Source organism: Betta splendens, chromosome 2 (assembly GCF_900634795.4).
Source record: "Betta splendens chromosome 2, fBetSpl5.4, whole genome shotgun sequence".
NCBI lineage: Eukaryota > Metazoa > Chordata > Actinopteri > Anabantiformes > Osphronemidae > Betta > Betta splendens.
The window spans coordinates 1888060-1912042 of record NC_040882.2 but is presented as its reverse complement, the minus strand read 5'-3'; the positions used below and the strand labels follow the sequence as shown (position 1 = coordinate 1912042).

The 23983-nt window shown below is 40.5% G+C and overlaps 1 protein-coding gene and 1 pseudogene across 1 annotated transcript; one reads left to right on the top strand and one right to left on the bottom strand.

Moving 5' to 3' along the window:
- Positions 1-497: 497 nt before the first annotated feature.
- On the bottom strand, positions 498-6373 carry LOC114845827 (zinc finger protein OZF-like). The gene is made up of 3 exons (XM_029134339.3): positions 5820-6373; positions 4141-5656; positions 498-2590 (listed from the first exon to the last, which is right to left on the bottom strand). Exons 2-3 carry the CDS (start codon positions 4456-4458, stop codon positions 1382-1384), a joined length of 1527 nt encoding a protein of 508 aa, XP_028990172.1. The 5' UTR covers positions 4459-5656; positions 5820-6373; the 3' UTR covers positions 498-1381.
- Positions 6374-13184: 6811 nt separating this feature from the next.
- LOC114845659 (NACHT, LRR and PYD domains-containing protein 3-like) lies at positions 13185-23501 on the top strand (annotated as a pseudogene).
- Positions 23502-23983: the final 482 nt, after the last annotated feature.

The window sequence follows — 23983 nt, the reverse complement described above, 5'->3', positions numbered from 1 at the left end:
GTGGGCATTGCTGAATCTTAAGAGGCGGCAGGTGAGTACAGCCTGTAGCGAGACTGGGGGGAAACTTACTCTGACTTAATTAATGAAATTGTTCTATTAGTGATTTTTCTCTTTCCATCATGCTCAAAGTTCTATCACACTATAACTCCATAAACATACTATAACCATTCTGTTGATGCAGATTAAGAATGCATAAACAATCAAATACATATTTGGATTTTAGATGTGGTTCTACAGAAGCTGCAACGATTGAATAGCATGATCTTTTTTCGTCATCTATTAACACACATACAACTAACAATAACGAAAAAATTAAGGCTCAATCTGGATATTACCAATTAAACAAATTGTAGTCTGAGTTAGCTGTAAACACAAAGCAATATGTAGCATGTGAGAGAAGCAAATGCTGTGCTAGCCAATTACTGGGCCGAATCAGAAGACCTAGGGACCTCTGGGAGGATTGAGGGGTACGGCAAACACACCAAGAGAATATCATAGAGTGCAAAGTGAGCGTTTATTTCTATTTACAATATGAATTGCAACTCAAGTTCAATCCGATGAGGAAACCCATCAGTAACTTATGTCCATAATAGACTGATCAAGCCTCAGTTAGATGTGAGGTGTGTGTAGAACGTTGGCCGTCACACCTCCTACCGCACCAACAGAAGACGAGTGAGGTAAGGTCCGAATTACATTGTTATATGGTATACAACACAATTTCAACATTTTCGTTTACAACAATTTCAGTAATAATCAATAGAGCTCATATTTACAAGTATCAAACGTCTCAATACAAGAACCACAATACTGTATAATATAATCCATTTGTCCAAAATATATATCATATAATAATGGTATCACTCATGGAAATTTACCAATAGTGAGTGTATTTCCAGCACCTGCGCCAAGCTAACACACACACTCAAACAGGTAAAACAAACAAGCCCCGTGGTAACATGACAAAAGCTAACATTAGCATGGTCAGTTACTAAACATCTTACAAAATCAAATTCACATCAAGTAAAGCACATTGTCCAAAGAATACAACCACGTCAGTCTTATGACACCTGAAGTTTCCGGTGTGTCCAATTCAGAACTTTCAGGTCCAAAGAAAAGACCTTTCTTTGCATTATTCCACATTCCAGGTTTACAACTGTTATCTCCTGGTGCTGGCTGGGGAGTCTGAGAAAGAGTGTTTGCCAAGTATGTATGTATGTAACTGTATATGACAGTTCAGCTTTTGAGAAGATAATGAAGAGGGGCAATCCTGTTAGATTTAAGATAGATAAACAAGAGAATATATCCATGGTCTTCGATTAATATAAATTAGAATCCTTGTGTCTCCGTGAACTACTGCTGTCAGAAAACGTTTTTCCACACTTCACGAGTAAGGCTTCTCTCCAGTGTGAACTAGCTGGTGTCTCAGTAGGTGACCACGTCGAGAGTATGCTTTTCCACATTGGTCACATGAATGAGGTTTCTCTCCATTGTGAATATAAAGGTGCTTCTGTAAAATACTATTTCTATAAAATGCTTTTCCACACTGTTCACATGAGTAAGGCTTCTCTCCAGTGTGAACATGTTTGTGTCTCAGTGAACTACTGCTGTCAGAAAACGTTTTTCCACACTGTTCACATGAGTAAGGCTTCTCTCCAGTGTGAACAAGCTGGTGTCTTAGTAAGTGACTGAGCCGAGAGTATGCTTTTCCACATTGGTCACATGAATGTGGTTTCTCTCCAGTGTGAAGATGAAGATGTTTTAGTAAATTACTGCTTTTAGAAAATGCTTTTCCACACTGTTCACATGAGTAAGGTTTCTCTCCAGTGTGAATACGATAATGGGTCACTAAACTGCAAGGCCTAGAAAATGTTTTACCACACTGTTCACACCAGTAGGGTTTTACTCCAGTGTGAATGCGATGATGTTTTAGTAAACTACCGCTGTCAGAAAATGTTTTTCCACACTGTTCACATGAGTGAGGTTTGTCTCCAGTGTGAACAAGTTGATGTGTCACTAAACTACTGGGCTGAGAGAATGATTTACCACACTGTTCACATGAGTGAGGTTTCTCTCCAGTGTGAACGCGTTGGTGATTCAGTAAGTGACTGATCCGAGAGAATACTTTACCACACTGTTCACATGAGTGGGGTTTCTCTCCAGTGTGAACAAGCTGGTGCCGCAGTAAGTGACTGGGCCGAGAGAATGCTTTTCCACACTCTTCACAAGAGTGAGGTTTCTCTCCAGTGTGAACAAGCTGGTGCCGCAGTAAGAGACTGAGCCGAGAGAATGCTTTTCCACATTGGTCACATAAATGAGGTTTCTCTCCAGTGTGGATATGATAGTGCCTTCTCAAAGCACTTAAACAGTGGAAAGCTGCACCACATTGGGTGCAGGTGTGTGGTCTTTCTCCTGTATGAATTTGCTGATGGGTCTTTAGGCTGCTTCTTGCAGTAAAGGTTTTGTCACACTTGTCACAGCTGTATGGTTTCTCTCCAGAATGACTCTTCTGATGATTCTTTAGCTCCAATGGTCTGGTAAAGGCTTTGCCAAATTCCTGATACAGTCTTGAAGCTCGTATTCCTGTTTGCTTCTAAAGTGACAGATATAGAAAGGGAGAAAATAAAATCTCTCATGGCACAAATACAGTAGCTACAATAACAAACAGTAGCATAGTCCCAATGTTCCCTCAAATTTTATGTGTCTGAGCACACGCACAAACACCGAGTGATCCCTTGGACCACTGTGAGCGACATCTGACGTGTATAATGTGCCAGCATCGCATCTATCCAAATTGCATGGTCTATTAAGTCAAATTACAGTATTTACATATGTGTACCAAATAAAAGACAATATAAATTAAACTTGGTGATGAGGTGGGGGATTTAACCTCAGAGCTACTCTTTTAAAGATCAACACTCTATCAACTGAGCTAACAGGCGTTCTGTGAAACCTCCACCTAGTGATGGGTCCCACAACACAGTCTATCGCTCGTAGAGGAAAACGCTGTGTCAGTGCGTAAATCGCTTTGAGAATGTCACGTGACTGATATGGTTACTGTATGTTGTTTCATCCTGTTCCTCTCAGAGTTTCCACTTGATCGTTTAAAATTTAAATTCACTTCAAAGTGACTCTAAGTTTACTAATAATATTTTTTAGGTTTGTGTAGGAATTATCTAAAGTAGTAGTTTGAACCCTTAATTTAAATTCATTGCTCTGGGTTTCAGACCATCAAACAAATGGTGGCCAATAAGTACGAGGAGGAACGGGAAAAGTGAAAATGGATGTACAGGAAGCTGTGGCAGTGAGTATAACAGTTGACATGTGGATATGTGTGAACATGAAGGCTTAATTGGCTCTTACCTTGGCTCTTACCTTACTACAAAAATGAGAATTTGCAGTTGTGTACATCGGTGCTGGGAATGAAATACTTTCTGCAAAGTCACACTGCTGACAATTTGGCCAAGTCAAAACGGGCATAACCTTCCCCCGCTTTCTCTCTCTCCTCCATTCTGTCCTCACCTACAGGTATCATTGGACTCAGAGCTGTGTCTGTGACGGGCAGCTGTGGATCCAACCATCCTGCCTGTGCTCTGTTGTTGCTTATTGTTGTTGCTGTGCTTTTCTCTCTCTGTCCCCTCACCCCAACCGGTCGAGGCAGATGGCCGTTCACATCCAGCCTGGTTATACTGAAGGTTTCTTCCTTGTTAGAGAGGGAGTTTTTCCTTTCCAATGTTGCTGTCAAATTAAAGGCTTGCTGTATGTGGGATCTGGTGCTCAACACTGGTCCCTCAGATCTACGGTCCTGCTGGTTTGCCAATTGGATAAACACAACTGGTGAAGGTAATCAGTATTAGCAGGGGCAGCGAGACTTGGAAAACCAGCAGGACAGTAGCTCTAGAGGTTAGACACTCCTGATCTATACCAAGTTTTATTAGCTGGCTCCTAAACCTGTGGTTGCTACAATTCGTCTCAGTCTAACAAACACATCATCAGTTTCCACCTTCCAAAGGTTCCTTTACTCTGCAGAGTAGCATTTTTATGTTTCTACACATCTACAGCCTGGCTTTCCTCTGTTCTGAAATAGAACATATTTGCATTAGTGTCGCTAGGAGAGGATTTTAGCGGTGAATCAGCACCGACCTGTTGATCTGTGGGACCAGCGCGATCGAGGTCCTGCTGCTCCTCCTCAGCTCCGCTAGTGGAGTGGTCCTGCTCCTCTTTTATTCGGCCAGTGGACCGGTGCTGGTCAGTTAAACCCAGGTCGTTTTTCTCCTCTTTTAATTTGCTAATGGACCGTTCCTGCTCGATTAAACCAAGGTCCTGCTGCTCCTCTTTTATTCTGCTAATGGACCGTTCCTGCTCGGTTAACCTTGGTTCCTGCTGTTCCGTATCGTTCTTGTACTGTTCTTGATAAATGTCCAAGTCCTCCTCTTTTATTTCAAATTTGTACTGATCCATGGGGGTCCTGGTCGCTAGAATCCAGCAGCTCTCTGCTCTAAATGTGGCCTTCAAGATGACGGAACAAAGACTTCGATCTAACGTTGTCCCTCCTTCCGCCTTTTCCTTCTTCTCCTTCTTCCTTTTATGTGGTGTTATACGTCACTGTGTTATACGTCACTGGCCTCTTAAGGTTCATTACCGCCACCTTTATAGCAGTATATTGAAGTCTATCCCTGTGTCCTCCCTTTAAAGCATTTCTTAGGAATTGGATGGAAACACTTATCTGAATGGTACAACCACATTTGATAAGTAGGTGTTGAGCTCGTAACATTGTCTCCTCCGTCTGTTATCTTTGTTCAATAATGCACACGTAGGATCTTGCTTTGTTGTCTTTTATTTAACAAGTGCGCGGCACAACATTTATTCGCGCTTTTAACATCTTAACAGGAAGAAAACGGGAAGTGACGTCATTTTATCACATTACTATAAAATAAAGTGACACTAGTCTCAATAATATAGTGCAACAAAAATGTCTACATAAAATAATAGATAAACAGATATTATAATAACACATATGAGAACACAAGTCTAACAGGAGGCATCTGGACAAGCAGTGGTAGTTCCTGATATCATATGGTTCTATGGTTCTGAACAAGTGCGCTGTGGTAACTGAGTTTCCAGCTACTGTGATAAACAAAAATGTGCAACATGTTGAATAGTTTGAGCATGTTCTTAACTGTATTATGTAATGCTCTGTTTACTTTGCTGATGCACAAACAGAACCAACGTGTGAGGTGTAAATTGAATTTACACACAGAACAGATCAGGACACTGGTAAATGTTAGTGTTCAGATCTGTAGCTACTGTAGAACTGGTGCAAGCAGAGCTGTTGACAAAGACTCAATGCTGCTACTGTATGGTTAGACGCTTGTTACCTCCGGAATCAGTAACCTGTAGCTGTGTTTATGGAAACAGAACCAGTTCTGCAGCTGAGCTGACTTTCAGTGTCTCCTTTTCTCTCACCAACTCACCTCTGCCTGATAAAGCAGACAGAGAGGCTCCACTGAACGTCAGCTCTGCTGCATGATGTTGCATGTATGCAATCTACATGCAGTATATGATAAAAATTAGATCATCAAACATCACCTTGGACAACCAAGCTTGGCGTTGTTGGTAACCTCACTGTCCATTCAACATCTGTAGTTGTGGCACACGTCTGCAAAAGAAGACTCAACTATTATACACTGTATTTCCAGTATTGCCTGTTGCAGTGTTTTCCTTGCACATTCTACTTAGATTAGGAAGTACACATAGTAGTACACACACACACACACACACACAAAATTCTTGGTCTGTGAGCATGAATATACAGTACTTACATCAGCAACAATCACCATGGCATCCTTAGGCTCTTTGAAGTATCCCATCACAAGCAAAAGAATGCATGCAGCCTTGTCTGAAGCCTCTGGCTCAAAGGTAGTCAGGACACCTTTTACCCCTGGATGGCTTGGTTTGGTTGCTTGGAAGAACTTCAGAATTGTCATGTATTTTAAAAACTAGCGACTAGATAACGAGAAACGCTAAAACGTTCCAACTCAGGTTAGCTAAACTTTAAGTTAATACGTCAAAAATGTAGTTAGCAACAATTTTGAACCCTCAAACGTTTACGGTTCTTATGAGTCCATTTGAATTAAGCGTCTTCAAGCCTAAAGTTACCGTCAGTAACGCGAAGCTAAACTAACCTTGACATTACTTTGTACTCACGTTATAAGTTTAGGCTCTGACTACTCTTTAGGCCATATCCAGTAACTATTACATATTCAAATCTAAAGTCTTCTTGAAGAAAATTATATTGTACTACTTACCGTTCTGACACTGCAGACAAGCGAAGAGAACACCGCGAATATAAAAATGTTGATGACCAATACCGCGAAAAGATACACCTGCTGTAATTTCACAGTAAAATTTATAATACTGTATTATACTGCCAATATCACAATTAAAACCTGTAAAGATCCACGTCTGTTGTAATTTCACAGTAAAATTCTTACTACTGTATTTTACTGCTAATTTCACAATTAAATACTGTGAAGTGACAATCTTGTAATTTATTGTGAAATTTCACTGTTAAATACTGTAAAACTCTTGTAATATTTTACAGTGTACTATTCTTGGTTTTGGCCTTGCACAGACATAAGATAAAAACAAGCACCCCTATCATGGTGTATGGGGGTTGCATAAAGCATTAGGTGGGAGGAAGAATGTTGCATGAACATACATACTGTACAGTAACAGTTAAACTTTGACATAACAATATCACACGTTGGTCTCAAATGGGTGTAAGTGCTCAGCTTCCAGGTCTTCCCAGATCAAGTCCATAACCTGTGTCATCGACCATCTTCTGGTCTGGTTTTGGTGCTGTCCATCATGACGTTCCCTTGTCAGGAGGGCAGTGTAGGGGCCTTCCCACCCTGGATGGGACCAGTTCTTTCTTTTGGTGACCAAAAATGTAAAATGTATACGTACAACTGTCAAAAGCTTTTGTATATCAGTCAAAATATGGAACAGGTTGGGCGAAGACTTAAAATATGCATCAAATGTAAAGCAGTAACCCAATAGCCCAATGTCCCATTGTCTGAACGCAACCGCAAACTTGACCCCTTCTCCAACAATGAAGCGCCCCAACACGTTAATACAGCTGAAAGTAAGGGTAAGATGGCGCCGGTGTTTGTGGCTGCTCGTCTCCTGTCCGTATTACTGTTGGTATTTATTTATTTTCTGGCTCTTGGAACTCTACAGACCGACTCTCTGCTGGTTTATAAACGCCAGTTCCTTCTGGATCTTCGACAAAATGTTAAGGATGTTCGTATATAGGATCTTTGTGGACAAAAAAACTCTGCCATCGCTCCTGTTCGGAATTGCGGCTCACCTTTTAGGGCCTCGGCTCTTCTCTTTCGGCAAAAACGTCGCCGCGGTAAATGCAGCGGTCAGCTGGTGAAGCTGAAGACTTGCCTGGCTCGCTCCCCTTGTTTCTCCCGAGCAGGGCACGGATTGCACCGTCCCTTCGTTATACCCTGGTGTTTCCTGGAGCCCACCGGAGCTTGCCTGACACCTGTTGCAGGCAGTGATGAGATTCTCTGGCCTTTTCGCCCCTTCTCTTCTCTAAATTATTTTTCAGAATTCTTGGCTGAAATTATGCCAAACTACAGTATGACTGTCTCCTCGTTGTTTGTGATTTTAATATACATGTGTGTTGCCTTGACAAACTGCTGGTGAGAGACTTTTTAGCCATTATTGACTCTTAATCTGGTACAATGTGTGGCTGGTCCCACACACAATCAGGGACATACATTAGATCTTGTTTTCTCTTATGGTCTTTGTCAAACTTAAAGACCTGTATTAATGTGTTTTCTGATCACCTGTCCATTTTTTTTGATGCTGACTTTTCCTGTGCAGCAGTTAAATTGCCTGCTCCTACTCGCCTGTGCTGGATTTAATTTTTTCACTGCTGGTCAGTTTTCTGCTGCCTTTAACCAGCTAGGTCCTCCTTCTGGCACAACTGTTGATGTTACAACAGAGGAAGTCAGCTCCTGGTTTAACTCCTCCTACTGGACACTGTGGCCCCACTAAAAACTGTGTTACCCAAAATAAATCTGAGCCATGGCTCAGTAGCAGGACTTGCGAAGCTCAGCAAAAGTGTCGACAAGCTGAGCGCAGGTGGAAAAAGGATAGTCTGCAGGTCTCTTTTCAAATTCTAAAGGGTTGTTGGCGTCAGTATCAAAATACTGTTAAAGAAGCTAAAAAAGAATATCTTTCAAACAATATTGCATCAAATAGCCAAAATCCATGAGTGTTAAGACAATTGACTTTGTTTAAAATCCCTCAACAAGATTGTGCTGCCTGGAATTCTCTGCTGAAATGTGCAATAATTTGCTGCACTTTTTTACTTAGAAGGTTGTTGCCACAAGGGCCTCCATTTCAGCTCCTGCTGTTGATCAATCTGATTGTGCTCCTCGTTTGGCTATATTTAATATGCTTGAGCCGGTAACATTCACTTTTGGAGGAAGTGATGAGCCACATCAAGCCATTGGGCTCCCCTCAAGATACTCTCCCTCCTCATTTTCTTAGAGGTTTTCCTCAGTATAGGGCAGTTGGTGTTGTCCATTATAAATGGCAGCCTGATTTCAGGCGTTGTCCTGGCAAATTTCAAACATGCAGTGATACAACCCCTGCTTAAGAAACCAGGTATGACCATACTGAGTTGGCTAATTTTAGGCCCATCTCCAAGTTGCCTTTTATCTCTAAAATCCTAGAGAAAATTGTTTATGTGCAGTTGAAATTTTTTTTACTTGAGCAAAATCTTCTAGAGGTTTTTCAATCTGGTTTTAAAACCTTGCATTGCACAGAGTCAACATTGGTTATGTTGATTGGTCCAAATGGCCACGGTAAACCCTCCCTGGTTGACCTTGGCCCTTTGCCACAGTTTGAGAAACAGACTGTGTCAAACTTAGGTTTTAAGATGGACTGTGATTTTAAATTGGATCGTCAAATTAGTGCAGTTGTAAAGTCTGGCTTTTTCCACCTTAGGCAGCTAAATTAAAGCCTTTCGCAACACAGCAGCACTTTGGAACAGTAATCCATGCCTTTATTACATCTCGGCTGGATTACTGTAATGCACTATATTTTGGTGTAAATAAATCCTACCTTGCACGTCTCCAACTGGTCCAAAATGTAGCTGCTTGTCTCATGGTTGGGGCATGAAAAAGGGAGCACATAACTCCCATCCTGGCATCTCTCCACTGGATGCCTGTGCATTTTAGAGTTCATTTTAAAATGCTTTTATGCTTTACACAGTCTTACCCCCACTTATCTTGCTGAGCTACTTATCCTCTATGCTCCTTCCGGGTCTCTCAGGTCAGCTGACCAGCTCTTCCTGACAGTACCGAAGTCAAGGCGGAAGTCTAGAGGGGACAGAGCTTTTGCCGTTGCAGCACCCAATTTATGGAATGCCCTACTACTGCACATTAGGCAGGCACCTTCATTGTCGATTTTTAAAACTTACTTGAATACCTTTTTTTACTCTCTGTCTTTTAATTCAGCACTCTGTTTGTTTCCTTTTATTCTTTTGTTTTTAGTGTCATCTTCATTTATTATTCATTGTTTTCAGTATTGGCTTAATTGCTTGTTTTTCTTTTGACAATCTCTGTACAGCACTTTGGTCAGCCAAGGCTTGTTTTTAAAAGGGCTTTATAAATAATGTTGGGGCCCCCAACTCTCAAAACGCCATCTTCTAGCTTTGGATCTAGTTTACAGAGGTGGCTGACTCTCATGACATGCTCACTCTTCTCTAGAACAGACAGCTTCTTTGAAAACTTCTCCCTTTGACCAAAAATAATCACAGTCAGCTTGGCACGATCCAAATCACCTACGGTGAGGCTTCCATGTGAACAAGCCAATCATCATCTCCTCCTCTTCAGACTGCACAGAAAGACGGAACTTTTTCCGCTCCTTGACAGCAGCAAACAAACAGTCTCTGATCCTTAACCACCACTGATCTGAAAAGTAACGGATCAGACGCACTGTCGGATGCTCCACAGTCAGTATGATGTTTGCAGAGATCTCTTTTACTTTAGGGCCCTCCAAGAATGCCTCCACAGAGACGCCTTTCGACGCCACATCTGCAGGATTGTCCGCTGTATTAACATACTTCCATTGCTCCGGTGATGACACTTTGAGTATCGAGATACTAGCCACGAAAACCTTGAGGTTTCACTCCGAATGTATCTTAGCATCGTCACACTGTTGGTCCAAAAGACAGAATCTGACACCGTCATCTGTAGCTCTGTAGCTTCCTCCACAGTATGTCCATACAACTAACTTTAGTTACAAATGGGTCAAACTGGACTGGAACTGTATTATAAAACACGCTCACTATGAGCGGGAAACAGGCTACAATGGCCTACAAACTGGACTGGAGGGAAAACCCAAACGCAACGACCCACACACAAGCTATGCATTATTATGTTTGTTATTATGTTATTTAATTAAACGACAATACATAAACATGTACCAAAACATAATAACTAACTGAAACACATGGCAATACAGGGAAAAAGACATACACAATTGCTAGAGGCCCGATAAACTAAACATAAAAAGTGACTTGATGACTTACAACCCCCAACTAATAACAAAAGACAGGACAGCTCAACCAGGCACGGGACGCCTGCAAACAGTAAGATTTATGCGACGTGCTATGTATAACTGTAATGCGACAACAAAACAAACAAAAGCCACAGGGACAAGAAGTGATAAGTAAGTGAAAATCACCCAATCCATGCAGGAGCCCTAAGTAATCACTTCTCACTAAAACATGCAACAAACACAAGGACAACATTGAGACTAGACAAACCTTGACCAGGGACGGGATCACAAAACAAAAACGACTTCTAACAGCAACCTTAGTAAACCAGAAACTTAAATACTCACTAAAACAGGTGACACTAATCAACCTAATAACAGGACATGACACCAAAGGAAATGATAAAACAAAGAATCAGCCAAGAGGGCATTAATGCAACGTGAACCAGAGTGCCCTCTGGCGGCATGGAAGCTGACTCGCAACAGCAGCGAGAAGCTTCATTCTAGAGATAGTAACAAGCTTTAATGGTGCACTCGCTGTGCACCTTGTCAGGGTAAGTAACTGTCCCATACCCATCTTCGCTGGCATCACAGAAATTATGTACTGTAACTGGGCTGAGGTGGTACTCCCAAAACCTCTTGGTTTCACACATCTATCTATCCCAAAGTCCACCAGCAGGTGTAGCTCTCGCAGCCATCTTCTCCACTGATCACTGATGTCACCATGTCGCCAGAGGTGACATCTGGCACCTCTTCGCCCCAATCGATCTCTCTCTTATACAGATCTCTCAGGATCTTCTTTGCCACTAATACGATGGGACTCAAGATACCCAGGAGGGTCTAACGACAGACAGAATCCCTTGTCTGGCAGCTGGTTTGTCCTTAAAGGTTCAATTTCAATTCAATTCAATTTTATTTATATAGCTAAATCCCAACAAAGTTATCTCAAGGCACTTTACAAAGTAAGGTTTAAGACCTTACACAACTAAATCCAACAGATCCCACATACAGCAAGCATTTAATTTAACAGCAACAGTGGAGAGGAAAAAATCCCTCACTAACGAGGAAGAAACCTCCAGCAGAACCAGGCTAAATGTGGGCGGCCATCTGCCTCGACCGATTGGGGTGAGGGGATAGACATAGAGAAAAGCACAGCAACAACAACAAGCAACAAAACAGTACAGGCAGGATGGTTGGACCAGGGACTGGACACAGGCAGGATCGTTGGATCCGCAGCTGCCCATCACAAACACAGCTCTGAGTCCAATGATACCTGTAAGTGAGGACAGAGTGGATCATCGTACAGGTTATTCCCACTGAGGTGGTCAGATAATTGTTTAGCCACAATTTTTTTAAGAATCTTGGAAATAAAGGGTAAATTTGAAATGGGCCTATAGTTGGCTAGTTCTCCAGGGTCCAGGGTTGTTTTTTTCAATAGAGGTTTAAACACAGCCACCTTATAAGCCTGTGGTACATAGCCTAAATGTAAAGATTGGTTGATTTGATTTAATATGTGCGAGCTGATTAAAGGTAGAACTTCTTCAGTAATCTGGTTGGGATTGGATCTAAAAGACAAGTGGACGACTTGGAAGAGTTGATTATTGACGTTAACTCAATATGAGTTATGGGGGAAGAAGCTGTCTAGGTAAAACAGAGGATTTGGTAAATTTAAAGTTGATGGATCTAGACAGTGCTTTCTGTCATTTGGAGGAAGTTGCTGCTGAATGTAATGGTGATAATTTCATTAGTAAAGTAGTTCATAAAGTCATTGCTGTTGAGATCTAAGGGGATAGTAGGCTCAACACAGCTATGACTCTTAGTCAGCCTGGCTATAGTGCTGAAATGAACCTGGGGTTGTTTTTGATTTCCTCAATTAGGAATAATATGTTTTTCTAGCAGCACAAAGTGTTTTTATATATATTTTTAGACTGTCCTTCCATGCTATGCGGTTTACATTTATTTTGTTTTTGTTTGTTTTGTTCTATTTAACATTAAGCTTTGTTCAGAGTGTTTCCCTGTTGTATTGTTCTAAGGCAGAAAGTTTATGTTGTAATATTTGTCCTTATTATTAAGTCCGGTGTGGAATCTCATTACTTCCACTCTCGGCTTGCTGGGTCCTTACTTGTTGGTTTAGGTCCTTTTGTGTGACCAGCACTTAGCAAATTCTAGATTATGTATGTTGTCAGAGCCTCTGAAAAGATAGATTGTTATTTAGTACTCAAGTAAAAGTCTCCCACTATTTCAAAAAAGTCAAAAAGGTAAAAGAGTCATTTGAAAAATTAATGGAAATGAATTAAAGTCTTCCCCAAGTCAACACAAGCACAGCCACTGTCTCCACATCCTATATTTTCACTTATACTTTCAGGTATTAGCTGTTGTAGTTAGCATTTACATCAAGAATAAATACTCACTAGAACCACATTAGTGCCATAATGGAGCCAAAGCATTGTTTTGTCCACTAGGTGGTAAAGTGGAGCCATTAACGCATCATCAAATTTCAAATCAAACTGTGAGGTGAAAATGTGAGGTGAGGACGACATGTAAACAGTTGTTGTTATTCTACATTTGCGATTGACCAAATCCAGCAAATACAAATCATAATATTTGATATTGTGTAACCTGGTTTCTAGTTGTAACATGATTAATATAAAGTAAATATAAAGTAAATATAAGATAAATATTGAGCATTTACTCGTAAATAATGTCCAGACTGATTTCTGAGTGTGTCTATTCCGTTTAGAGGCACGAGGTTTTAATGGCGTATTGGTTTCAAAATTACTTTTCCTCTTCCCACTTGCGTTGATGTGACGTCACAGAGACGTGAACGGGGATCTCCACAATAACGTAACATACGGGCGCTTAATTTCGGACACTGGTATGGACACACCTGATTTCTAATCCCGAGTATGACGGACTATTGTTTACCGCTTTCACGACTCGGCCTCACTCCACTGCATCTTGTCTAGTTCTAAAGGTACTTTCACTGCTGTTTTCTGCTCTTTTTTCCATTCCCGGTGTTAAAGATTAACGCGTTTCTAGATTGACTGTTGAGCGACTTCCGAATGTAACACTGGTTGCTCTTAGATACGGCAGATGTTGGAAGCGGGGAAAAGCGAGTAAATTGTCTTCGGCGATGCCTTGAGAATGTTTTGCCATCTGTACACGATCTAAAGAGTCTTTACAGTTTTACAAGGAGTAATCTGATCGTGTGATCGTTGCTCGTGTTGTAGATGCGGAAGTATCTTAAGGGAAATAAGACTGAATAAGCCTGATATTAATTGCTACGCTCTTTTTTTCAATGAAATAAAACATTTTTTATCATATGACGTATGTAACATGTATGAAGACGCTCTTTGTGGACAGTGGAAACCAGATCAACTTGTGACCACTGTGTCTTGGTATTACCTTAAATTTAGACGTCTACGTTTGATATTTTAGTGGCAACAACTGTTCTCGTTTGAGCGGCCTTATCTGTTATTATTGCGTTGTCAGATCACACGTTTCACTCGTCTTTTTATACGTACAGCAAAAGTTGCTTTCACTGAGTCTTTAGACTTAAATACTAAAAAGACTACAACGATAAAAAAAGGAGAGAAAGTCAAGGCAGCTATTTTACACAACAGAAGCACTTTTTCGAGATGTTTGGGGTTGTAATAGGTCAAGGATATATATATATATCTCAAGCTTCCTGGCCTCTGGTAGAGGACCCGAGCTTGGAAAGTGGATGAGACCACCCGCGTGGGGTGAGAAGGTTTGTATCCCTCTCACTGTCATTTCTCTTTCTCTGGGCTGGTCAAAAACCGGAACCTGATTCAATAAACATGCAAACCGGAAGTGTCTCAAGCCAGAAGACAGATCTTATACAAACTATGTAACAAGGGAAATACATGGAACACCTGTGTAGTTCTTTGTTTTAAATGCTGAACAAATAAGTTTCAATTGTTTCAAAGCTTCCAGACTAGTACAGGCTAGTTAATGTGATCTAGATAACAGGATGGGCATGATGTTCAGAAGTCAAGAAAACAGGAAAGACAGGACTGTGTGTCCTTATCTTATGAAGCATTTGACAACAGGCAGACCGACTGTAAATAGTTTAAATAGAACACGCATGAGACCACAGCCTGAAGCAGGAAAGTAGATGTCTGGAACTGTGCCTTTTAATGTTAAGGTTAGTCCCAGATATGATCTCATAATATAAAAACAAAACAGTTAAATATTTTAATTGCAGTTCAACTTTAGAGTCATTAATGAAGCTGAATTTACAATTCTAGTTCCACAATTCCAGTTTTGGTTCTAGAACAAATAACTATTACAAGCTGTCTGCCTGTTTCAAACACTTTTAAATGTTTCTAGAACAAATCTAGAACTAGAAATGACGTACTGGTAGCTCAACAGGTAGCGCATTGTCCTAGGAAGCAGAGCATCTCAGGTTCAGTCCCCACACCAGGTGTGTCCTTGAGCAAAAAACTTAAACACTCTAGCATAGCGATCAAATGCAGGAAACAAATTTCCCCACTGTGGGATAAATAAGGGAATTAATTATTATTAATATTATTAATATTAATAATGTTTTCAGACAATAGAGAACAGGATGAGGTAGTACAAGCTAGAATAGACAAGAAGAACAATAATACTAAAGACTAATTTTAAATACAAAGCTAATATAGTGGATAATTGTCCAGTAATGACAATACTTCAACATGGAAGAAGAACATGTTCTGTGCTTTGAACTTTTCCATTTTTATTCCAGGATAATGAAACTCAGCAATCTGACCCTCAGACATCCTATGATCTAGACCTTTCAGAAATGTAAGTTTGTTATCACTCAATAATGATGATGATGATGCAATAGATGCTGATTAAGATGAAGATGAAGCTGCTATTTTAAAAAGCAAGTTGATCCGAATTGGTGTTTGAACTGCTGCTCCTTCTGAGAGACCTGAGACTTTTATTGCAAATTTCAGTTGGAAGACATTGTTTGTTTGTTAACCATTGTTTTTTGTCGTCAACAAAACAAAAAAGTCATCAAAGTCTTGTAAGAAACAATACATAGTATGAAAATGTAACAAAATGTGTTTAGTGTAGTGCTATTCTAAAAGCATAAAAGCAGTCTGATTTCTACCTGTTTATTGCAAGGTTGCACATACTGTAATAGTAATTGTTTCACTGAAGATTGCAGCAACTGATTACATTCTAAAGGCCAAAAGTCAACTTTACCACTTTAATCTTATCAATGTCCCAGTCAACTTAGGTTTTAAGTGTTTTAATTGCATTTGGCACATTAACAAATGGCCAAGGGGCTCTCTCATTTCTGTCTTGTTTTATGTTTTCCAGGATCCTTTATGGACCAGACTCCCCTGATCCTATATTAGAACCAGAACCCAGCCTTAGGAGTAATCATTCAAAGTCAGAGCCTATTCTGTTTAAAGCTGAGCAGAGGTGAGGACATCCTCATGAGACATTTATCTGCTGCTAGAACTGACAGTTAAATAGTTGGCTTGGCTTACCAGTACTTGGCTTTTAGTTCCAGGCTCCATCAGGGACCTCATCCACATGATGAACCCAGCTGTCTATCCTTCAACAGCAATGTTGATGGACATCACTGTTTGGATTGGGGGTATGTTGTTAAATGCATTGGTAATGCACATTTTCTGTAGAACACAAATGTTTGGCACAAACAAATTATACACTGTGTATGTACAATGTGGAATCATGGTTCCTCCACAGAGTGGACCAGCAAAGCTCAGAGGTTCCCAGTAGTCAGTCTGTTTAGCAGCACCAAACACACCTGGACTCCATATTCATGGTCTGTATATCAACTACTACTTTTTACATGTATTGTCCACCTGCTTGTCTGACATAGATTTCATTTGGAAAATTATTTTTGTGTCATTTCAGCTGCTGGAGAAAAGCATTGTCACGTTTGCGAAGAACGAGCTGAAGAAGATGCAGAAGATTCTTGGTCCAGATTACCAAGAATACTTAGAGAGTCAGAGGGAGGATGAGGAGGTGTTGAATGGTGAGGATGAAGAGCAGAGGAGGAGCAGCAAAGAAGCATTTCTGCAGATCACACTTAACGTTTTGAGGAGGATGAAGCAGTTGGAGCTGGCTGACTGTCTGCAGAGCAGTAAGAACACATTCTATTGGTTTTACTGGTGACGTTGTGAATGCAGCATCTGCTTATAGCACAATGTGTCCATCCTGATTCATTTACATATACTTTATATTTTGGCCCACTACCATTCTGCTACCTCTGATAGTCATCTTTTTGACAAAGTTTTACTGTCTGTGGTCTCCGCACTAAAGAATGCTGCTCTACATTGCCATATTCATGGGACAACACATAGAATATGAACTAGAGAGGGTAAAATAAATCTCCATGATAGCATTTGTAATGCAAACTCTGACGTAACGTATAGTATAGTATAGTATAGTATAGTATAGTATAGTATAGTATAGTATAGTATAGTATAGTATAGTGTAGTGTAGTATAGTATAGTATAGTATAGTATAGTATAGTATAGTATAGTATAGTAGTCACGGTGGCGGTTTCTAAGGTGACAAACCCACATTGGTTCTTGGGAATAGTTTTCTCCTGCTTTAGCAGTGATTTTCATCAGTTTGCTTTCCTGTACGTACATGTCACTTATTGTCTTCCCTTTTGTTTGTATCTCTTGTTGTTCTTCGATGATGATTAAGTGGTATGATTCTGTGGCCTGCATTTGAGTCCTTCTCCCTGTTTGGTTTAAAAAACCAAACACTTTAAATTTAAATATAAATATTATATCTAAATTTAAATGTTAAATATAAATGTTAAAGGCAAATCTAAATAATATATCTAAATGATAAATGTTAATGTTAAATGTTTGCTGAGGGTAAAACTGAATATTCATGACATGTGCAAGTTGACTTCAATCTCCTACCCTCAAAAAGCACTCGTAATGCTGATCTCAGATACATGACGTGACCTCCATCTATCCATTTTCTACTGCTTAGTCCCATGCAGGGTTGCGGGGATACTGGAGCCTATCTCAGCTATCTATGGGCGAGAGGCAGGGTACACCATGGACAGGTCTATTGCAGGGCAACACAGACAGACAGTCATTCACACACTTACACCTACGGAGAATCTAGAGTGACCAATGAACCTATTGTATGGTTTTGGACCGTGGGAGGAAGCCGGAAACCCAGAGAGAACCCACGTGAACACGGGAGACGTACACAGACACATATAAAAGGCACTCCGTCGGCCCTAGGAATCAAATCCAGGACCTTCTCCACAGTGCTACCCACTGCACCACCATGTCGCCCTGATGTGGACTCAAACACCTCAAACAGTGCACGCACAATGACAAAACAACGGCTATCTATTTAGTTGTTAGCTAACTAACTCTCCACTGGTGCAACAGAAATATTCCATTCAAGCCTACTGAATTCACCATTAATTAATGGCGTTTACGATGCCCGTTCAATCTTCGCTAACAGAAGGGAGCCGGAGCTGACGGCCATGCTGGCTTCATACATTTAGGTATAATATTTAGATTTACATTTAACATTTAGATTTAAATTAACGAGCGCTGTTTGAGGGAAGGGGTGGAGTTTGTAGATGTCATGAATGTTCAGTTTTAGCAAACATTTAACATTTACATTTAACATTTAACATTTACATATAATATTTAGATTTACATTTAACATTTAGATTTAACATTTAAAATTTGCATTTAGGTATAATATTTAGACTTACATTTAACATTTAAAATTTACATTTAGGTATAATATTTAGATCTACATTTAACATTTAGATTTAACACTTAAAATTTACATTCATATTTATTGTTTTTAACTAAACATTTAGCGTAAACATTTAACATTTAGCTAAATGTGACAAAACATGTTATATGTGCTCCTTTTACATTTGGCACCTCATATATAAGACGCGCTAAGGATTTAGTCACGTACACTCTAACACAAGTTGTTCGCTAGGCTGTAATTAATTTTGCCTTATAACCTTTATTTAGCCTTACTATTCGTGTTCAGCTATGCTAACTATACTCAACCATACAATCTGTGTTTAGACATGTCGTCATGCCACTAGGTTTTCGATCACGCTCGCTAGCTTTAGTTTGGTTCTCTTTTGTTATATCTAGTTTAGTTTAAGTGGTTGCTCCTTCTAGTTTATTTTGTGTTCTTCTCCAGGGAGTGTTTCATTCAAGTTCTTTCAAGTGATGGTTTACGGTTCTGACTTGATCCACTATGTTGTATGGCGAGTCATGACGCAGTCTGCATGTATTGAATGATTAATATACAAATTTCACTTTTGAAATGGAATTTGGGTTAAATAAAACTTCTTGATGATATTCTAGTTATATAACCAGCACCTGTACATGTAATAACCATGTAGGTCATTCTGCACCATGTGTTTAAAGGTTTGGCCAATTTTGTTTTATATCTGAAGTAAAAAAAAGTAAATTAGGAAATCTGTAAGTGGTTGCATTTGGTTGACATTGTAATAATGTCTTTATTAAGGATCTCCCGCCAGGTGTCAGTTGAACCTGAAATCTCGCCTGAAACAGCGGTTCCAGTTTGTCTTCGAAGGCATCGCCAAAGCAGGAAACCCAACCCTACTTAACCAGATTTACACAGAGCTCTACATCACAGAGGGAGGGACTGGAGAAGTCAACGATCAACATGAGGTTAGACAGATTGAAACAGCCTCCAGGAAACCAGACAGAGCAGACACAACTATCAGACCAGAAGACGTCTTTAAAGGCTCAGCTGGAAAAGATGGAGTTATCAGAACCGTGGTGACCAAGGGAGTGGCTGGCATTGGGAAAACAGTCCTAACACAGAAGTTCACTCTGGACTGGGCTGAAGACAAAGCCAACCAGAACATACACTTCACGTTTCCATTCAGCTTCAAAGAGTTGAATGTGCTGAAAGAGGAAAAGTTTAGCTTGGTGGAACTTGTTCATCACTTCTTTACTGAAACCAAAGCAGCAGGAATCTGCAGCTTTGACCAGTTCCAGGTTGTTTTCATCTTGGATGGTCTGGATGAGTGTCGACTTCCTCTAGACTTCCACAACACTAAAACCCTGACTGATGTCACAGAGTCCACCTCGGTTGATGTGCTGCTGACAAACCTCATCAGAGGGAACCTGCTTCCCTCTGCTCGCCTCTGGATCACTACACGACCTGCAGCAGCCAATCAGATCCCTCCTGGCTGCATTGACATGGTGACAGAGGTCAGAGGGTTCACTGACCCACAGAAGGAGGAGTACTTCAGGAAGAGATTCAGAGATGAGCAGCAGGCCACAACAATCATCTCCCACATCAAGACGTCACGAAGCCTCCACATCATGTGCCACATCCCAGTCTTCTGCTGGATCACTGCTACAGTTATGGATGATGTGTGGAAGACCAGACAGGGAGGAATGCTGCCCAAGACCCTGACAGAGATGTACATCCATTTCCTGGTGGTTCAGGCCAAGGTGAAGAACATCAAGTATGATGGAGGAGCTGAGGTGGATCCACACTGGAGTCCAGAGAGCAGGAAGATGATTGAGTCTCTGGGAAAAGTGGCTTTTGAGCAGCTGCAGAAAGGAAACCTGATCTTCTATGAGTCAGACCTGACAGAGTGTGGCATCAATATCAGAGCAGCCTCAGTTTACTCAGGAGTGTTCACACAGGTCTTCAAAGAGGAGAGAGGACTCTACCAGGACCAGGTTTTCTGCTTCATCCATCTGAGTGTTCAGGAGTTTCTGGCTGCTCTTCATGTCCATCTGACCTTCATTAACTCTGGAGTCAATTTGCTGTCACAACAACAATCAGCATCTCTGTTGTCAAACAAAGCTTTCTACCATAGTGCTATAGACAAGGCCTGTGACTGTCCACATGGTCACCTGGACTTGTTCCTTCGCTTTCTCCTGGGTCTTTCTCTGCAGTCAAATCAAACTCTTTTGCAAGGACTTCAGACGCAGAGAAGCAAAAGCTTAGAGGCAGATCAGGAAACTCTTCAATATGTGAAGAGGAAAATTGAGGAGAACCCTTGTCCAGAAAGAAGCATCAATCTTTTTCACTGCCTCAATGAGTTGAAGGATTATTCTCTAGTGGAGGAGACCCAGCGATACATAAAAGCTGGTTTTGTTGCTACAGGTAAACTGTCTCCTGCTCAGTGGTCAGCTCTACTCTTCATCTTACTATCATCTGACAAAGATCTAGATGTGTTCGATCTGAAGAAGTACTCTGCTTCAGAGGAGGCTCTTTTGAGGCTGATGCCAGTGGTCAAAGCTTCTAAGAAAGCTCTGTAAGTCTACATATTGTTGGACTTTCTAAAATAGATCAAATGGTGTGTATTTAGAAGATGTTTCATTTTTCTGTTTCGACTCTAGACTCAGTGGCTGTAACCTGTCACAGAGAAGTTGTGAAGCTCTGTCCTCAGTTCTTAGCTCTCAGTCCTCTAGTCTCAGAGAACTAGACCTGAGTAACAACAACCTACAGGATTCAGGAGTGAAGCTACTGTCTGTTGGACTGAAGAGTCCTTACTGTAAATTGGAGACTCTCAGGTCAGATCAATTGTTTTGGCTGTCTGAAATGATCTGTTATCTTCAATGTGGCATAATTTTTAGCTTCCTCAGCTGCAAACTACCTACTGTACTGTATCTACCCTGACTAGAACATTGAACTTCTCAATGCTATGTGTGTGCAGACTGTCAGGTTGTCTGATCTCAGAGGTGGGTTGTGCCTCTCTGACCTCAGCTCTGAGTGCCAACCCCTCCCATCTGAGAGAGCTGGACCTGAGTTACAACTTTCCAGGAGACTCAGGAATTAAACCTCTGTCTGCTCGACCTGAGGATCCACACTGGAGGCTTAGCTCTATTTGGTATGAAGAAGTATGGACTGTTCTGACCAAACAGTAGATCCTTATATTTACCATTTGGGTTGTAGCTCTGTTTGAAGTCTTGTTATTTTCCTTTTTCAGGTTGGAACCCAGTGGAGTCCAATGGTTGGAGCCAGATCTCCGAAAGTGTAAATATGTTTATGCTTTGATACATGGCAAGGTATATGTCCGACATTTTAATAACCCATACCATCAGTTTAAACCTTGTTCCTTCCATCAGATTACTGTGATCTCACACTGGATCCAAATACAGCTCACAAGTTCCTTAGACTGTCTGACGGCAACAAAAAGGTGACAGATGTAAGAAAGGAGCAGCCATGTCCTCATCACTCAGACAGATTTGACTACTGGCCTCAAGTGCTGTGTGAAAACGCTCTGACTGCTCGCTGCTACTGGGAGGTCGAGTGGGTGGGAAAAGTTTACGTGGCAGTGAGTTACAAGGGAATTGGGAGGAACGGAGACAGCGACGGCTCCAAGTTTGGAGGGAATGATCAGTCATGGTGTCTGACTTGTACTGATGGGGGCTACAATGCCTGGCACAATAACAGAGCCACAGCCCTCATCCCTTCTCCGTGCTCCTCCTCTGTTTGTAACAAGGTAGCAGTTTACCTGGACCACCGTGGTGGCTCACTGTCTTTCTACAGAGTCTCCTCTGACAAACTGGTCCACCTCCACACCTTCAGCTCCACATTCACTGAACCTCTGTACCCTGGCTTTGGTTATGGGGTGAAGCTAAACTCTTATGCGCTGCTGTGCCAACTGTAGCTACTCAGACTTGCTATTATAAGCCGACTTCTCCTGTGCCTGATAAACTGGAAGGAATTTGTTGTGCACCCACACCACCTGCTGGTGATTATGCATAATTTTATTCAACAAAATTAAATTCACATTTACAGACTCCAGTTTTGTCTGTATTATTTAACCAGGTCTATATACTAAAATCTAATAATAATGAAACAAATATATATGTGTAATACCTGCTGTGTGTAACCCCTGTAGATAAGGTCATTCTTTACCCCAGCAAGACTTTTTACAAGTAATCAATGTGTTAATATTCAGTGTATATGACAAATTCCAACTAGTGTGAAGTGTCTATACTCTCTTATTACCCATATAAACATGTACTTGTGCAGAAACATTATTTATTATTTATCATTTTTTTGTTTTAGGTCTTGTTTGTTTGCTTTTTACTGTTACTTGTAGCAATCTATGTCTGGACCTAGGTAACTTAGCACCACATGTAAGCTTCACTCCTCTCCACAGAGACAAAGCTGTGATTCACCAGAAGATAAGAATACACCGAATTCTTGTCTATTCCACAGGATAGTTTCCTCTCACAACAGAACTGTGAGTTTAACAGTGCAACATCAAAAGACCATAAATACACGGTTAGGTGACACAGCCTAAATCTCTGCCTTATCAGTGACCAGACCAATACTTTTTTCACTAGCCCAGGCGATATGGATCGTAAACCTGAAATGTGAACTAATAAAAAGAGAAACCTCTTGATTTGGACACAAGTTCTGGTTCAGATGCACCAGAACTTTTAACTGTCATAAAACTGATGCCATTGTATTCTTTATATAAAATGCTGTTATTTGATATGAGATTGGTTTCTGTGCAATGTGTAAATCTTAATCTACAGATTTCCCAGGAAAGAACAACAGAGACCTCAGACAACTTCTCACCATGCTTTTCTTTGTGTGAATTTATAAAGTCAAATTAAAGATACTCACATTCTTCTTTTAATCTGTGCACCATTACATAAATGCTATGTCCACCAAATTATGTAACCTCCTTAGAGTGTTGCATTTTAAGTCAATGTGCATCATTGACTTAAAATGCATAGTTTAATTAGTAATATTTGGATTAAGCTATTTATGATTTGGTGTTACCTGCAATTATTATTTGTGCATGTTTTTATTGTTTAGTGTTACACAGTGAGAAGACCATTCATCTTGGAATAACATTTCAGTTGTTACAGTGTTTTAAAGGAATACATATAAAGCCTTAATAATCTGTGCATTTATTTTTGCTGTTGAACCATTTGAATTTCTCTGCTTATTTGAGTGCCAAAGCGAACTTGTTTACTCTTATTTTTGCGTTGCATTACTTTTATGAGATGCCATGCAGGACATAATTCAGAATTAATGAAATCCTCTCATACATACTACTAAAACTTTTTCAGTAGTGTGTTTAGGAGCTAACGTTTCAGTAGTATGTACGAGAGCTAGCGTTTTAGTAATGCGTAAAAGAGGTAACTTTCAGTGAAAACAGAAGGCATTTCATCGAAAAAGGAAGATGATGAAAAAACAGCGGATTCCAAAATTAAAGCCAGTAAGCCAAGCTAATAGTTAGCCACATCGATGTCTACCTTGCAGACTGAGTAGCAGACATCTCTGTGTCTAACTGCTGTTACCCTCACTCACAAAGCATGCAAACCATTAATGTAGCAAATATCGTTAAATAAAGTGGCGGCTGGCATGATCGCGATTTCTGAAGAGA

Coding starts and splice junctions, on each gene's coding strand:
- LOC114845827 (XM_029134339.3), bottom strand. CDS start 4,458: ATGGATCAGTACAAATTTGAAATAAAAGAGGAGGACTTGGACATTTAT. Junction 2,591..4,140: donor CTGGTCCCACAGATCAACAG/GTCGGTGCTGAT, acceptor CTGTCACTTTAG/AAGCAAACAGGAATACGAGC.